Source organism: Opisthocomus hoazin, chromosome 20 (genome assembly GCF_030867145.1).
Source record: "Opisthocomus hoazin isolate bOpiHoa1 chromosome 20, bOpiHoa1.hap1, whole genome shotgun sequence".
In the NCBI taxonomy this organism is placed as follows: domain Eukaryota; kingdom Metazoa; phylum Chordata; class Aves; order Opisthocomiformes; family Opisthocomidae; genus Opisthocomus; species Opisthocomus hoazin.
Window position 1 is genome coordinate 10,016,494 of NC_134433.1, and position 16,579 is coordinate 10,033,072.

At 62.6% G+C, this 16,579-nt stretch overlaps 2 protein-coding genes across 4 annotated transcripts in view; both read right to left on the reverse strand.

Annotated features, from left to right (window-relative positions):
- Nucleotides 1-1,418: 1,418 nt before the first annotated feature.
- Nucleotides 1,419-3,388, reverse strand: HSPB1 (heat shock protein family B (small) member 1). The gene is made up of 3 exons (XM_075440110.1): nucleotides 2,983-3,388; nucleotides 1,992-2,055; nucleotides 1,419-1,765 (listed from the first exon to the last, which is right to left on the reverse strand). Exons 1-3 carry the CDS (start codon nucleotides 3,341-3,343, stop codon nucleotides 1,606-1,608), a joined length of 585 nt encoding a protein of 194 aa, XP_075296225.1. The 5' UTR covers nucleotides 3,344-3,388; the 3' UTR covers nucleotides 1,419-1,605.
- Nucleotides 3,389-7,336: 3,948 nt separating this feature from the next.
- SRRM3 (serine/arginine repetitive matrix 3) overlaps nucleotides 7,337-16,579 on the reverse strand; it is a 29,025-nt gene continuing 19,782 nt past the window's right edge. For all 3 annotated transcript variants that reach the window (XM_075440442.1, XM_075440443.1, XM_075440441.1), the window contains 4 exons: nucleotides 10,831-11,159; nucleotides 9,966-10,193; nucleotides 9,585-9,722; nucleotides 7,337-7,631 (listed from right to left, as the gene is read on the reverse strand). In XM_075440442.1, the coding sequence (XP_075296557.1) occupies nucleotides 7,415-7,631; nucleotides 9,585-9,722; nucleotides 9,966-10,193; nucleotides 10,831-11,159 (912 nt within the window). In that variant the 3' untranslated portion in view covers nucleotides 7,337-7,414. The remainder of the gene's footprint in view (nucleotides 7,632-9,584; nucleotides 9,723-9,965; nucleotides 10,194-10,830; nucleotides 11,160-16,579) is intronic.

The window sequence follows — 16,579 nt, forward strand, 5'->3', positions numbered from 1 at the left end:
AGGGCTGGGTGCTGCAGTGCGGTGCCCGGGGCAGCGCAGAAACCCGCAGAGGGGCTGGGGAGGGGGGGGACAGCCCCCGACTGGCATCTCCTGCCCTGCAGGGACCTCCCGCCTGCCCCGTCCCCAGCCCTGGAGCCCCAGGATGGTTGCCCACCCAGGAGGGCTGAGACCTGCCAAACTCATCACACCCAGCCTCCCCCTCCACACACTGCAGGGCTGGGCAGGGGGGTTGGTGTTCAGCCCCCACCCCCACCCCAGGCTGGGCTACCAGCAGCTGCTGCTCGCCATGGCAACCATCTCCATCGCTCTGGTTGCCGTGGCCACCCATCCCCAAAATGGCACACGCTGGGGGGGGAAGGGGGGGCCCAAGCACACGCGTGACCCCCGGCAGCAGGAGCCGACTCCGGCTCCATCTTGGGCATCGTGCCTGAGACCTGCCAAAGTCATTGCACCCCAGAGTGCCGGGGCAGAGGGGTTGGGGCTCGGGGCTGGGGGGCACACGGAGCCCCCCGGGCTCGGCGAGGGGCCTCGCAGCTGCGGGATTCCTCCCGGGTCACCGTCCGCCTGCAGGATGACTCAGGGGGGATTAGGGGGATTTGTCGGAGCGGGAACATGGCAGCCGCGGGCTCGGCCGGGGCCATGTAGGAGGCACGGGGGCGTGGGGGGCATGGGGCCAGCCAGGGCAGAAAGGCATCAGGACCACAACCCCCGCTGCGTCCAGCGCCCCAGCACGGCTGCAGCCCCCGAGCTGCACCCCCCAACCTGCCCAGCCCCTCGCAGTGGGGTGGAGGGAAGGGGGCTCGCTGGGGGGGCCGGGGTTGGGGGCCACACTGCTGGGCAGAGCTTCTGCCTGAGAAGCCCCTGCTTGCCCCCAGGCTCCCCTACGACCGGGGGCAGGGGAGGGTGCGTGGTTTTCAGAGACCCGGGGTGGTGACGCTGGGGTGCTGAGACCCAAAACGTTCAGATCCGGGATGCTGAGACCCAGAGTTTTGGAAATGAGGGGTGGTGACACCCAGGGTGCTGAGACCTGGGATCTGGGGGACGTGGGAGACCCTGAATTTCGGAGAATGGGCATGTCAGAGACACAGGATGTGGAGATGTAGGAGACCCGGGATGCTGAGACCCGTAATTTTGGAGACCTGGGATGTTAGAGACCCGGGATGTGGAAAACTGGGATGCTGAGCCTGGGATGGCGGAGACCTGGGGTGTGGAGACCAGAGATTTTGGAGACTGGGGGTGCTGGAGGCTGGGATATGGAGAAATGAGATGTAGGAGACCTGGGATTTGGGATATCCAGGATGGGAAGGCCCGGGATGTCGAGCAGGGAGCCGGCGCCCACGGTGCGGTTCCCAGCCGGCGTGGCACAGCCGCGGTGCGCCGGTGCCGCGGGGGTCCAGGGGGACAGACACGGGGCCTGCTTTCTTTCACCACTTTTTATTCCAGCTGATTCCATCGGTTCCTTCACATTTATTCAAGGCACTCAGTGACCAGGCGAGTAGAAAATAAACAATAAAAAGGGAGCTGCGAGCTGGGGGTGGGCGTGAGGATGCAGCCTGGGGGGGGGGGGTGGCAGAGGCTTCTCTTCCTCCTCCTCCTCGCTGCCGCCTACTTCTTGGCCGGCTCCTTGGCTTGGCTCTCGACGGTGACGGGGATGGTGATCTCGGCAGACTGGATGGCCGGCTTGGGCAGGGGGGCCTCCACCGTCAGCATGCCGTCGGGGGACAGCGAGGACCGCACGGCCGTGGCTTCGACGCCGGGGGGGAGGCTGCAGGGTAAGGGGGGGGGGTCAGGGCTGCGGCACCCACTGCCCCAAGCAGGCGCGATGCTGTGCCCGGTGACACATGCTCTGCCCCAAATTGCTGCCACCCCCCGCTCCCAGTTCGGGTGAGCGGCATGCCCAGTTTGCCCAGTGGGATGGGTGGGCGGGCAGAGGTCCCGAAAGACACCGGGGTGCTGCCAGGATCCCCCCTGCCCCCCTCCCTGGTACTTACGTGTATTTTCGGGTGAAGCATCTGGAGATGAAGCCGTGCTCATCCTGCTTCTCCTCGTGTTTGCCTGGAAGGAAAATGAACCCTGGGCTGGTTGGAGGGGCCCAGCTGGGCGGGCAGGGGTCTGGGAGGGTCTCTGCTCCTGGGGACCACCCTTCCCTGCCCTGGCCCCCCAGACCCCGGCACTGCCCGAAGCCAGGGAGGAGCTGAGCCTGCCTGTCCTGGTTTTCATCACCTGAATATAATTTTGTCCCCCCAACCTGGTGGGGCTGGACACCGAGCACCCACGTCTCCCGGGGGCTGCACCCCCGATTCCCACCGGCCTGGGAGCTGCGCCCACCCCATGCAGACCCCCGGGCTGCGTGGGGCTGGGGGCTGCCAGCAGCCCCTGGCTGGGCGGGGGGCACGCTGCGCTGCTGGCCCTGTGCTGCGGGGCTGGGCTGCGTCACCCCACCCTGACTGGGGAGCTGCGGGGAGCACGGGGGGACTGCGGGGCTGTGGCACCCCCCTGTCCCCTCGCTGGCCAGGGTGTCCCTCCCTATGGCCCTGTCACCCCCCAGACCCCTCTGCCCCTCCGTGGCTCGCCTCTGGGGCATCCATCCCCACGTCCTGGCTGGGACAGCAGCGAGGGGTCGAGATGTGGGGCTGGGGAGGGGTCTCTGCACCCTGTGCAACACCAGCAGCACGAAGGCACCCCGAGACCGAACTCGTTATGCAGGGCCTTCCTCTTTGTCTTGATTTTCCCCTTCCCTTTTTCCTCTCCTCTCCTCTCCTCTCCTCTCCTCTCCTCTCCTCTCCTCTCCTCTCCTCTCCTCTCCTCTCCTCTCCTCTCCTCTCCTCCCTTCTCTCTCCTCCTCCCTTCTCCCTCCTCCTTTTCCTTCCCTCGCTTCCCATCACTTCTTCCACTCCACTTTGCCTTTCCACCCTTTTCCCCCCCAGCCCGGCACCCGGAGCGGGGACCCCCCTGAACCCCCCCCTACTCCCCAGCACCCACCGGTGATCTCGACGACGTTATCCTTGGTCTTGACCACCAGCTCCTCGGGCGCGAAGTGGTTGACGTCCAAGGTGACCTTCCAGCTGTCGGCGGTCTGGCGGATCTCGGAGATGCCGCTGCTGAGCTGGCGGCTCAGCGCCTGCCCGTACGGCGAGCCGGGGGCCGGCAGCAGCGCAGTCTCCCGGGGCAGCAAGCGGAAATACCCCGGCCAGGCGCTGCCGCTCGGCCACTTGTACCAGTCCTCGGGGATATGGGGCATCCCGAAGGACTGGTCGAAGAGGCGGCTGCCATGGTACCAGTCGCGGAAGGGTTCCCAGCTGGGGCTGCGCAGGAAGGTGAAGGGGACGCGGCGCTCGGCCATGGTGCGCGGGGCTGCCGGGGCTGCGGCCGGCGGCCACTTATGAAGGGGCCCGGTGGTTATTTTTAGCCGGGCGGCTCAGCTGGCTATTAATGGAAATCGCGGCAGGGCCCAGGGAAGGGACGAGAAACTTTCCCGGGGTCGGGGCGGCGTTGCGCAGCCGCGCTGGGGAGCCCCCCGGGTCCCCCCCGGCCAGGGAAATGTCCGCCTGCCTCTCGCCGCGGGAGGTTTGGCTGGTTGGGAGTGATGGATGGTCCTTGGAGGAGCTCCCGGTCTCCTCACCCCCGCCTGCCTGCCCGGAAAACCATCCCAGGGACTCTGGGCCAGCGCCTGGGGAGGGGGGGGATGAGTCAGTGGAGGAGCCCGCATGCGTCCCCGCTGCGTCACCTGCCAGCCAGAACCTTCTGGAGCCCCCCAGATCCCTGGAGCCCCTGCGGGAACCCCCAGCACCGAGTTGGGGTGAGGCTGCTCCAGCCCCTGGAGGTGGGGATCCCTGGGGCTGATGGGGCTGATGGGGCCAGTGGGGGCAATGGAGGCTGGGGGGGGCGATGGGACCTCGTGGGGGCTGGTGGGAGATGGGGGGGATGAGGGGGCCAGGGGGCTGGGGGTCCAGCACCCTCTCTGGCAGGGGATGGAGGCCCGTTCCTTTAGCCCCTGGCCCTCACAGCCAAACCCGTCTCTCCAGGGATGCCCACCGGGCAGCCAGGAAGGGGTTCCCATCGGGGCCAGACTCCAGGCCCCCCATCCTGGGGAAGGGCAGTTTTCCCAGCCCAGCGAGCCTGGCAGCCCCCCATCCTCTGGCCCCCAGCCCTGTGGAGAGGGACCAGCCAGTTTTGGGGTGACAGATGCCCCGTGGTGGGACGTACCTCGCGGGGCTGCTTTGAAGAGCCAGGCGGTAGCTGAGACCTGACGCACTCAGTGCAGGGATGTGTGATTCTGGGGACCCCTCCCCACGGGGCGCAGGGCACAGGTGGGGCCACGGTAAGGAGGGGGGGATCCCACAGCAGGGGATTTGGGGGTGTCCCCCCCACCCGTGGCTGCAGTGGGTGCCAGCACCCCGCCAGCCCCTGCCAAACCCCTCTGCCTGGGGCAGAGCCCAGCGCTGTCTCTGAAACGCGGAGCGGGAAAGGGCTGAAGGCAGCCGAGAGGAGCGGGGCCGAGGAGCTGCAGGGACTGCGGAGGGGAGGGGGCGGGAGGGATGCGGGGATGCAGGGAGGGAGGGGAGGGATGCAGGGAAACGGGAGGGATGCAGGGAGGGAGGGGAGGGAGGAGGGGAGGGAGGAGGGGGATGCAGGCGGGGATGCAAGGAAATGGGAGAGATGGGAAAAATGCAAGGATGCAGGGGGGGATGCAGGGAGGGATGCAGGCAGGAATGCAGGGGGGATGCAGGGAGGGATGCTGGGGGGGGATGCAGGGAGGGATGCAGGGGGGGATGCAGGGGGAGATGCAGGGAGGGATGCTGGAGGGATGCAGAGGGGGGATGTAGGAAGGGATGCAGGACAGATGCAGGGAGGAATGGGAGGGTCACAGGCAAATGGGAGGGATATGGGGGGGTATGCAGGAGGGATGAGATGGATGGGAGAGTCACAGGCAAAAGGGAGGGATGCAGGGAAGGATGCAGGGAGCCAGGAGGGCTGCAGGGAGACGGGAAGGATGCAAGAGGAGAGCTCTGCCCCAGCGGCGGGGCCTCCGCAGAGGGTTTCCCACACCCGGCAGCGGGATGCTCTGGGGGATCAGACACGCAGGGAGCGCCCAGCATGGAGCCAGAGGCCGGTGCACCGGGGAAGAGCGAGCCAGGGGCGGCTGGAGACAGAGGGCAGGGACGAGGAGGGTGGGTCTGCGAGGAGCTGGACAAGACCAAGCCTTCATGGAGGGAGCAGGTGAACCCCGCCGTGCTGCCCCCCCCCCAGTGAAGAAATCGCTCCCTGCCCGGCAGAGTCATTTACAATATATACTGTATATTTTATTATAATTGAACCAGCTCACTGAATCTACAGCTGTACTCACAACCCAGAAAAAAAGAGAGAGCGCACGCGCAAGAGGAAAATACTGAAGTATTTCTACAGAGTATTTGTTCCAGTTAGCTCCCTCCGCGGCAGGAGACAGAGACTGTAAAAGAGGAAGACTGGAAATTTTCCCTGATGTGCTGGCTTGTCCGCGCCGGCGCTGCAGTCGAGTCTCGGGATTTCGGGAGCTGTGGCCCCGGGGTCTGCAGGGCTGGGGGCTGGCAAAATAACCCCTCGCCAGTGGCTTGAGTTTGGATGTTTTCAGGGGACACCCCCACCCCCCCGTCTCCCAGCAGGGTCTGGGGGCCCCCGCGGGCAGTCTGAGCTTCCCCATGGGGCGATGGGGATGGGGGCTGAGGCCAGAGAGGGCTGGGATGGTTTTTGGAGCGTGTGGCTCAGCGGTTCGTAGGGATTCTGGGGGTACTTGTGCCCTGCGTCTCCCCAGGCTTGGGGGGACGGGACCCTTCGTCACCTCCTCCTGCCTCGGACACATCCAGAGCTGCTGCCCTGCCCGGGGCTGGCACATGGGGACGATCTGAGCCATGGAGAGCCACCAGCGTGTCCCCTCCTTACCTGTACACCCCACTGCTAACCGCTCCGCTTGGCCGGGCACCACAGAGGGTGACCGGTGGCTTTGCCAGCAGAGCGAGGGGGGTGGGTGGGAAACCCAGGGGCTGGCACCCAGCACAGCCACGCTCCAGGAGAAGTTTCTCCAAGGGCTGGTGGACCCTCAGCACGTGGCTGGGCCCGATTCCTCGATGTGCCAGGCTTGGGAGATGAGAATCAACCCCGGAGAGCCCCTCCACTCGCATCTCTGCCCTCCCGGGACCTCTGGTTCGTCAGGCTAACGAGGCTGCCGCTTTGCCAGCCAAGCTGGAGTCCAGAGGATCCCCCCGACCCCGGCTGGCTGCAAACCAGCATCGAGCGGGTCTGCCAAAGCCCGGCTCTCAGCTCGGGGCAGCGGGTTCACCCGGGCAGCCGCTCTCCCGCCCAGCGAGGCTCAGCCCCATCGTCCCGCTCCAGCCGGTCGGAAAACGCGGATTAAACACCAACAGCCCCTCAGCGTCCGGAGCGCGTCTTCTTTTTGGAAAATCAGCAAAGTCCTGGAAACGTGGGGCTGCTGGCAAAGCCCGGGACCCTCCCGCCTCTCTCTTGCTGTAATTAAGTTTAAAAAGCCACCGCTCGGCCCAAGAGCAGGCGGGGGCCGGGGGCTGCGAGCCCAAAGGCAGGGTACGACATGCTGAAGCTGGCGGATGGCTGGATGCAGCCACGGGGTTGGAAAAATCCCCAGCCCAGCCCTCATCCTTGCAGCTCCCTCCTCCTGGGGGTGACAGCTCGGTCCCCCCCAATATTGGGTGAGATGGGTGGGTGCCATCAGCAGCGTTAGCCCGCAGGGGTGGCCCCTGCACAGCCCTGCTCGGGAGGAGACTTGTGGGTGCCGCTGGGTTTTGTTCATCCATGGCTCGGCGTGTGCTCGGGCTGGGGGGGGTCCCCAAAATGGTTTGCGGTGGCCCTGTCTCCTGGGACACCACGGGGACACGGTGACTCCTCTGCCGGGGGAACGCCGGGGCTTGCCTCCGGCTGCCATCATGCCCTCCAGCCCAGCCCGGGCTGAAGGAGCCCCCCGGGCCAAGGACACGCTTGTGCTAAAAAAGTCCAACCAACCCCAAAATGCACGGGGGGCTCCCGGGGGGGGTCCCCAGCTGCCCCCGCCCGCTCTCCCCAAGGTCTCTGCTGAGCAATTTGTTCCCTTGCTCTGTGCTCGCCCACCCCATCCCACCCCACCCCAGCGCTAGCAGAAATAAGAAGATATCCTTCCCCTACCCCATCCTGACCCCAAAACACCCCGGGGGGGGGGGGGGCAGGGGGGGGATTTCCCCCTCCCAGGGCAATGCAAGGACCCATCTGAGTTTTCAGCCCCCACTTTTCCCCCGCCGCCAGGTCCATCCTTAGCAGCCCCCGGCTCTTTTCCACGTCCCTGGTGGTCCGCGGGGGTGCAGGTGGCATCGCGGGGGGACACAGGCTGGATGGTGGGGGGCTGCGGCCGGGTGCCCGGGGTTGGGGGGGCTCAGAAGCCGGCACTCTCCGAGCTGCTGCGGCTGTTGTAGCTGGGGCTGCGGCTGGGGCTGCGGGAGCGGCTGGGGGGGCTGCGAGTCCGGCTGCGGCTGCGGCTGGTGCTGTAGCTGTCGTAGCTGCGGCTGCGGCTGCGGCTGTAGGAGTAGGTGCTCAGCGAGCTGGAGGACGAGGGGCTGGGGCGGTAGTAGGGGATGGGACGCTTGCGAGCGCTGCAAACGGAAAAGGGAAACTGAGTCAGGCCCCCGGCAGCAGCTCGGGGAGGGGGTCCGGCACTGGCTCCCCGGCACGGCCAAGCATCCCCAGGGTGACTGGGCTCAGACCGCTGCACGGTGTCAGGATGCGGCCGCCCAGCATCACCCCCCTCCATCCCCTTCCCCCTCCCCAGCCCCCCCCCGGGGTGTTAGTCCTGGATTAGGCAGCGGCGAGGGCAGAAAGTGAGCAGGTTAATGTGGCTTTTGTGTTTCCCAGACACCAAAGATTGAAAGCTGCTGAAAAAAGAGACGTTTGGGATTAGCGGGAGGCGAGCCACGGCCCGCTGGCGCCTGAGGATGAGGAGGGACGTGGAGAGCATGGGCACAGTGGGGACGGGGGGACACGGGGGGCAGCGACGTCTGGAGCCGGTGTAGGAGCCGACCACTCGCCCCCTTCTCCCGGCCCGGTGTTAGTGGGACCGAAGGGAGACACTGGCACGGCCCGGAGGCGGCTGGGTGCCGAGGGCATCCTAGGGTGTGGGGAGACACAGAGGGGTCCAGGAGGAAGAGGAGGAGGAAGAGGATGAGGAGGAAGGGGGGAGGTTACCCTGGGAGCCAGGCTGGCGGCGATGCTCTCCGAGAGGGACCTTGGGATGAAATGGAAAAGGAGAAGTTGGCATCACTGAGGCAGGACCACACGGTGCTGGACCCTGGGGTGGCAGGGAGTGATGGGGACTGGGAACAGGACAGGAGGGCAAGGAAAGGCCCTGGGGCATCTGGCTGGGCTACAGGGCAGGTGAGGGGGACTGGGGGGGTTCTCCTGGCTGCCCCTTCCCCACAGCATCCTCCAAGTTTCGCAGAAACAGCTCCGCTCCTCCTGAACCCCCAGCAGAGCTGGGTCTGCTGTCCCCATCCACCCCAGGGATGGGTGACAGGGATGGGGGGATGGTGTCTGCAGGGACCATGGGCTGTGTCCTCCCACCGAGCCCTGGCACCTTCCTGGGGACAGCCCGGCAAAACCAGCTCAGGGATGGAGCGGGAGGGATGCAAAACCAGCTGGTGGTTCTGGGGCTTCCACGTTCTTTCGAGGGCATCCATCGGGGAGGGCTGCAGCGAGCTCTAACCCACCGGCTGAGCAGTATTTCTCCTGTCCTCCCTCCTTACACCTTCAGTCCAGCCCAGGCAAAATAACACCCCTCCCCAGTGAGCCAGAGCTGATTTCTGCAAATCCAGCCCCTCCACCCCACGCCCCGATCTCCCAGCTGATAGCAGGAGAGACAAATAGGTCAGGAACGAGGTAATCTCAGCTCGCCACCGGTACCGCCGCCAGCCCTGCATACTAATGAGGTACTATATATGCACACAGTGTTTCGTCTGGCACTAAATATTGCCTGCCTTACAGCCTGGGGATCCTGAGTCAATAGGATCTCAAGGAGGAGTCACCGGCTTTTGGAGGGCAGGGAAGTGACATCCTCCCGGCCATACCTCGTGCTGGAATATGCACACAGGGATTAAAACGAATTCCTATTTTCATGCCTCAAAATGGGAAAAGATGAGAAGGCCGTAATACTGGAGGCAGTCTGGTTATCTGTCTGTCTGGGCCAGCTGATTTGCCCAGCTGATCATCCTCAGGGTTACCTATCTGTCTGCACAGCTGCTCATCCGTTTGTCCGTCCATCCATCCATCCATCCATCCATCCATCCATCCATCCATCCATCCATCCATCCATCCATCCACCCATCCGTCCATCCATCCATCCACCCACCCATCCACCCATCCACCCACCCATCCATCCAACCACCCACCCGTCCACCCATCCATCCACCCACCCATCCACTCATCCATCCACCCATCCATCCGTCCATCTGTCCATCCATCCACCCACGCGTCCTCAGGGCTGGCTGATGGCAGAGCTCAACCCGGCGCTGTGCCAGCGGCCGCAGCAGAGGCTTCACCGCACCAGGACCCACCTCGTGATCCTCCTGGGCTCCATGAAGCTGGGCGAGTCCCGTCTTCTCTTCCTGATGGGGGAATAGCTCCTGGAGCGGCGCCGGGCGCGGGCGGGATCGGGGTCACCGTGGCGTGTTCGGGGCTCGTTGTCCTTCTCTCTACACCACGAGGAGGAGGAGGAGTGTCAGGGGTGCAGGCTGGGGTCCCGAGCGGGACACAGGGACAGCCCATGCTCAGCAGCACCCCATGGGGGTGACACCCCCCCTGTGGCTGGCGCTTCCAGTGCCACCAAGGCCTGGAACATCCCGTAGCCCCCTCCCCGAGCCCCAGGGGGGCCGGGACCACCCTGAGCCATTGCTGGTGCCTATGACCCCTGCAATGCAGCCCCCCCAGGGGCTGACCTGCTGGCGGGTTTTTTCGGCGAGGGTGAGCGGGACCGGCTGCGCCCTGCTCTCTTCTCCCGGGAGCGGGAGCGGGATTTGGAGAGGGAGCCGCTGGAGCTCCAGGAGCTGCTGCGCTGCCCGGGGCTGGGCGACGGGCTCTTCCTCCGCTCCGAGGCGTGCCGGGAGTGCTTGGCCGATGACTCCGAGCTGCTGTTGGGCCGGCCCCGGTGGTGCCTCTCCTTCACCCTGCGAAGGCAGAACCCAGTGTCTCCTCGCATCTCGCCTGCTGTGGCTGGTCGGGTGTCCCCGTGGGAGCCGGGGACCCCACGTTCCCATGGGGGAGCAGCTGATGCGCCTATGTGACCCCAGTTTTTGGCTGGGCTGCATCCCTGATTATAAAGCATGGGGTGCTCACCCGCTTGGGTTCCTGCACCCTGGGGGATGCTGCAGACCCACGCAGCCATCCAGGCACTGCCCTTCATGCTGCGATAATCGCTTGTGGGGATGACCCTTCCCGCAATGCGTTGGCATTGACCCACTGTGGCTCTTCCCTATCCCCATCTCCATCCCCATCTCCATGCACGTCCTCATCCTCGTTCCCATCTCCATCCCTATCCCCATCCCCATCCCCATTCCCATCCCCATCTCCATCTCCATCTCCATTCCCATCCCCATCCCCATCCCCATCCCCATCCCCATCCCCATCCCCATCCCCATCCCCATTCCTCGAGCATCCCAACCCCGCCCTGGTCCCCAGCTTGGCCCTCAGACCTTTGCCCAGATGGAACTGGGGTGCCTACATGGGACTGCACCCCAAATATCAGCGACCAGCTCCCATGTCCCAGGCAGGGACAGCCCGACCCCATCCGGGGGACCTCCTTACTTCTTGGCGTGGGTGCCATGGTTCCGGTCGGGGCCGAGCGGCGGGTGGTAGGGGTGGGAGCCCACCGAGCCCTCCGAGTCGCTGCTGTAGCCGGCGGGGCTGAGCGGCGGCGGTGGGGGGTCCCGGGGGGCCGGGGGCCGCCCCTTGCTCTGGCCGCGGTGTCGGGGCGGTGGCGAGGCGCTGCGGGAGCGATGCCGGTGGCCGTGCTTGGCCCGCTCCGGCGTGGGCGACCGGGGGCTGCGGGCACCGTGTCGGCTACCCCGGGCGCGGGGGGACGGAGGGTCCGTCCTGCCGTGAGCCCGCGGAGAGGGGGACGCCGAGGCCGGCCTCTGGCAAGGGGGAGAGAGAGAGAGAGAAGGGGGAAAGGCGGAGGGGGGGAAGAAGAGAAGAAAGAAGGAGAAAGGGGATTTTAACGGGGGGCGCCGGGCCGGGGGCGCGGTTCACAACGTCAACGCACATCGCATAAGGCAGGCTACACAGACGCTACCCTGCACCTTCCTCTCGCCCTCAACAACGTGGGTCATGCAAACCTCCGCATGCAGAACGCCAAAAAAATAATTCAAATAAAATTGAAAAAAAAAACAAACAAAACAAAGGAAGGGGTGGGATGGGAGAAAAAAAAAAAAAGAAAAAAACCAACCAAGAAACCCCCAAGTCATCGGGGAGGGAGAGCTCGAAGGGAAAGAAACAACCCCCCCCCAAAAACACCTGGAGAGGGGATAAAGCAAACCCTGGTGCCCACCCGTCCTGACCAAGAAAGGGGAAGGGAAAAGGGGGTAAAACTCAAACGAAGGGAGGAAAATGGGGGAAAAAAGAAAAGATGAGAGGAGGGGAGGGGAGGTGGGGAGACAGGGGAGAGTAAATCAGACTGAGCCAAGGGGAAGGGGTTGAACCAAAGAGGGCCGGAGGTGATGGGGGGTCTGCTCACACAGAGGCATGCACATATATAGAGAGATATATGTTCAGTTATGTGTAGTTTTTATAGATAGTACGGCTTTTCGCTTAAAACAAATCAAGAAACAAGGAGGACGGCACAGAGCGACAATGGAGGGCAAGGCAGGGGGGTGGGGGGCCAGGGCCGAGAAGGCAAAAAGAAACAACAACAAAAAAAAAGAAAAACCATCCAAATCAAATAAAATTTTAAAAAAAAACCAAAACAAAGCAAAACTTCACAAATGTCCTCGTTACTGAGATAAACAAATGTCTCTGAGCTCTTCCTGGGACACGCATTGAGCTGTTAGCTGTGACTCTGCAGGGAACTGCTAAGTCCTCATCAGCACTCAACACAGACTTTGCTTTCTGCTTCCTCTTTTTTTTTTTTTTCCATTATATGCTTTTTTTTTTTTTTTTAAGTCCCTCTTGGTTAACATCCACTTACCAAAAAAGTGGCATTTCCTCCTTTAGTAGGTAAGGTATGAAGAGAAGGGAAAAGCGGGGCAATATAAGTGCATCATTAGATTCACAAAAATGCAAGAGAGAAAGAAAGAGCGAGAGAAGGAGGAGAGACAGAGACAGAGCCAGAGAGAGGAGAAATAAAACAAACCAACTCACTTCTCCTACTGGGTGGGGGGGAAACCCTGGGCCACCACTGCGGCCGAGGCCCCGTGCCGGGCTCTCGCCGAGAGCTGGGGGGGTTTTGCCCGGCCCCGGGGTCCAGGTCACAGCGGCTCCCAAATATCTGAGCTCCTCCGAGCCGCAGCCGCTGCCTGGGCTCTTTTCCCCATCTTTCCAAGCACTGCTAGACCAAAAAGATGGGTGGAAAGTGGTCCTGCACCGCTGGCCACGACCAAGCCGGCAAACCCCGGCTCAGGGGGGGCTTTACGGGTCTCCTTCCCCCAGTCGCAGCCTGGCACTGGGTCCCTGAGCATCCCCAGAGGGGTAAATCCTGCGCGGGACGGCGCTGAGCCCAGCCGAGAGGATCTCAGAGGGTGCAGGGGGATTGTGGTGATGCTGGGATTTGTGTCGCCGTGCCTGGGGCTTCGCTGGGGGCCGGTGACCCCAACCCCCCACCGGCCCCTCACCCCAAACACGGTGGGGTTAATCCTCGAGGACGAGGTTCTCCCCGCTCACCCCGCCATGTCCTAAATCTGGCTTTTCTCCCCCAAAGAGCAGCAGGAGACGTGCTGGGGTGGGAGCCTGGGGACCCCCACACAGATGCTGCAAAAGGGACACGAGGCCACCATGTCCCCCAGCCTCCCGAGGCGGGGGGGGGGGGGGTGTGTGTGTCACGCAAGCCCCACCGGTGGCACGTCCCCCACCACCTCCTTGTGCCCGCGGACCAGCCAACCCCTCCAGCCGCACACCAGCCTGATGGAGCCAAACTGGGGGGATTCAGGGGTGCTTTTTTTCAGCAATCTGCTGCTGTTGCGATTGCTCCAGCGAGGGGGGAGGCTGGCAGCGACGGCCAGCCCTGCCCATGGCACCAGCGAGCGCTGCAGGACGCGGACCCCCTCCGAGGGGACGCGGCAGCCCTGGAAAGCCGGGTTCAGCTGAGCCCGCGCCCAGCCCCGCAGCCAGGCAGGGAAAAATAAAAGCAGAGATGAAGAAGAAGAAGAGGAAGAAGAGAGAAAGAGAGAGGCATCCTCTTTCCCATGGCGGCCATGCCGCGGGCGCGGGCTGGGGGATGCGGGGCTCCCACCCAAACCCTGGGGCGGGGGCGGAGGGGTCTCCTGCCCAGGCGTGCAGGAAGGCAACGAAGGTAAAAGCGCCCCAAATAAATCCAAAGGGGAAAACACGCTCTGGGGGCCTGTGGGGCTGGGACAGCTGGGACTGGGATGCTGTCCCCTGCCCTGCTGGGACCGCGGTGTCCTGGAGCTGCCTCTCTCCACAGAGGAAGATTTCAACTTCCCCTGTTGCATCTCCCCGATATTTTCCCTGGATTGGGGTTTTTTTTTCCCATCACGGCCTGATGAGAGCACAAACTCACACATCTCCCCAAATTTCTCTTTTCTTGCCCCATCCATCCACCCCGAAACCCTCTGTGCCCAGGATCTGCTGCCGCTCCCACCCGTGGGCTCTGGCCGCTGTCACTATTTCTTGCTAATTACATTTGCCTTCGTTACCCGGCCCCTAAGGGGGGACCCAAACGGTGCAGCCGTACTCGGCCCCTGGCTGGAAATGAACACAAAGTCGGAGGGCTGAAAAACACAGAAATGCATTCTACCAACGGCACAAGGAGACGGGGAAGAGAAAAGGAGGGAAGAAAGAAAAAAATATTACGTGGACAGGGCAAAAAAGTATAAATAAAGAACGTAAGAGAAGAGCATGGCTTTGCAGCTAACTGGGGAAAACCATACAAATCAAAAAAAAATTATTAATAGCCACCAAAAAGAGACAAAATGAAAGAAAGACAGAGAAGGAGAGCGAGAAAGAAAGAGAAAGAAAGTCAGAAAGAAAGAGAAAATAACATTAAATCAAGCTACGGTGCTTTTCAACAGGCTCATCTGCAGAAGTGAACGTGCAGAGGTGGACGAAATACCTACCTTCGCAATTGGCAGTGACAGGAATGCGATAATAAAAAAAGAAAACAATAATCTCCACATTTGGAGGGCAGAATGGGAAAAAGACAAGGACTCTTTAGTACGGCGATCCAGACCCCTCGGCTAATCCCATTTGCTTTGCTTAGATTTTATAAAATTACTTATAAAATTGGTCTAGTTAGCTTTCTTTTTTTTAATTTCTCTTTTTTTAAACGGAAAGGCTGTGGCCGGCTGCCGAGCAGGGCGGGCACGGGGGGGGTTTGCTGGCTGGTGTCTGTAACCCGGCTGCATTTCGGTCTTCAAAAGTCGCTCTACAACACGGCAAAGTCCCGGATAACATGCAGGGAAGGCGATGGATGGAGGTGGGACACGGCGAGGGCTGTTGGGCTGTGTTGGCCCAAAGAAAACCGGAGAGAAAGAGGGGCCGGAGGGTGCGTGTGGGTGAGGAGGAGGAGGAGAGACCCGGGAGGAAGGCTGGGGGAGGCAGCAGGGATGGATGGAGACGGGACCGGGTATTTAAAAGGGAAGGCAACGCTGCGCAGCGCCCTGGGGCACCTCTTCTTCTGGGGGTGCTGAGGGGCACGGCTCACCCCGGGGATGGGCTGAGCCCGGCGCTTTTGGGGGGTCTGGAGGAGGCAGGGGGCCAGGTACTGGGGCTGCTCAGCCCTCGCCCTGCCGGGATGCAGGATGCGGGCGCCTGGGTGCGGGATGGCCGCAGGGTGCTGGGCCTGGGGGGGTCAGCAGATAGCCCAGCACCCAACGGCCTCATCCTGCAGCCGCGGAGGAGAAACCCCCCGCGGCCGCAGGGTCCGGCCGCCAGCCCAGGCACGGGGCCGAAGCCAATTCAAGGAGGCAAAGGGCAATTCGCTCCGCAATTCCGAAGCGAGCCCGCTACCTTTGTGGTGTCGAGCTGCTCGGTTCTCTTCCCTTTTAAATTCCTTGTTCAAAATATAGAAAATGGAAATACAGTGTTCAGCGGTCATAAATATTTAGAAAACACATCTGCTTTTTTTTTTTTCTTCTCCACATTAACACACACAAAAGCAAAAAATTCTAGAACAACACGACGACAACAGGGGGGTAAAAAAAAAAATGAGAGAGATGTATATCGTTTGCATTTCTGTACATCACGAGGGAAAAGAAATCATGAGAAAGGCAACTAAAACAAGGAGGGGGGAAAAAAAAAAAGCACGTTTCATTGCCCTTCCCTCCCCCTCGTCCCTGCTTCTGCTGAGCAAGAAATGGAAGTGTATATTACCGTTTGGGTTTTTTTCAAATGGGAGGCTAAAGAAAAACACAGATGGGATTAAAAAGAAAAAAAAATAAAAAATAGAAACCAGAGAGAGAAAGAAGAGAGAGAGAGAAAAAGAGAGAAAGTTGTCGGAGAAAAGTCCCGCTGGTGCCGGGGAGCCGTGGGAGCTCGGCGGCCTGGGCGATGCTGGGTGCTGGGGGTGGTGGGCACGGGGAGAGCGGGGCGAGCTGGGCGCCTGGGTGGGTGCTCGGCACCCGAACCCCCCCACGCCCCAGCCAAAACCACAGGAAAGAAGAAAGCAGAGAGGTGCCTCGAGATGGTGGGCAGGGTGCTGGGTGCTGCTGGGGGTGCTGGGTGCTGGGCTGGGGAGCCAGGGAGGGTGAAGGGGGTGTGAGGAGGGGGTGGGGGGCTCCTGGCCCCTTTTTCTGGGGTGTACCTGGCCCTGCAGGCGTTGGAGTGGCAGCTTTGGGTGCTGCCAGCCTGGGAGCGTCCCCATGGCACCCTGCCGTGGGAATAAAGTCCCCTGGGGCGAGCGGGGACCTCTGTGCCCCCAGCAGTGGGGTTCCCCCATGCGCTGCCTTCGCTCAGCCCTGCCGCCAGCCCCCTGCCAGCCAGAGCAGGCTCCTCGCCACCCCGGCACTGGTTAAACTGGGGCTGGCCTCCTGGTCCCACTGGGTTAGGGCTTTGCCCCGCTCAGTGCGGGAGCAGCCCCCCGGGCTTCACCAGGACCCCCGGGACACCAAGGCAGAGCTGGGGACACCAAGCCCCGATGTCACCCGCCATGGGGACCCTGAGTTCCTGAACTCTGAGCACCCAGCACCAAACCCCCTCCAAAGCCTAGCCTAGCCTAACACCAGTCCCCAGAGTGGGTGCTGGGGTCCTGGGTGAGTGCTGGTGCTGCCATCTTGGCACTGGGACGGGTTGGGGCTGGCGGGGAAACAAGAATTTTCCAGCTTTACCCATTTCTTGGCTGTCTGGGCTCAATCCACTCCCAGGGAGGTGCTGAGCCCAGCAGTGA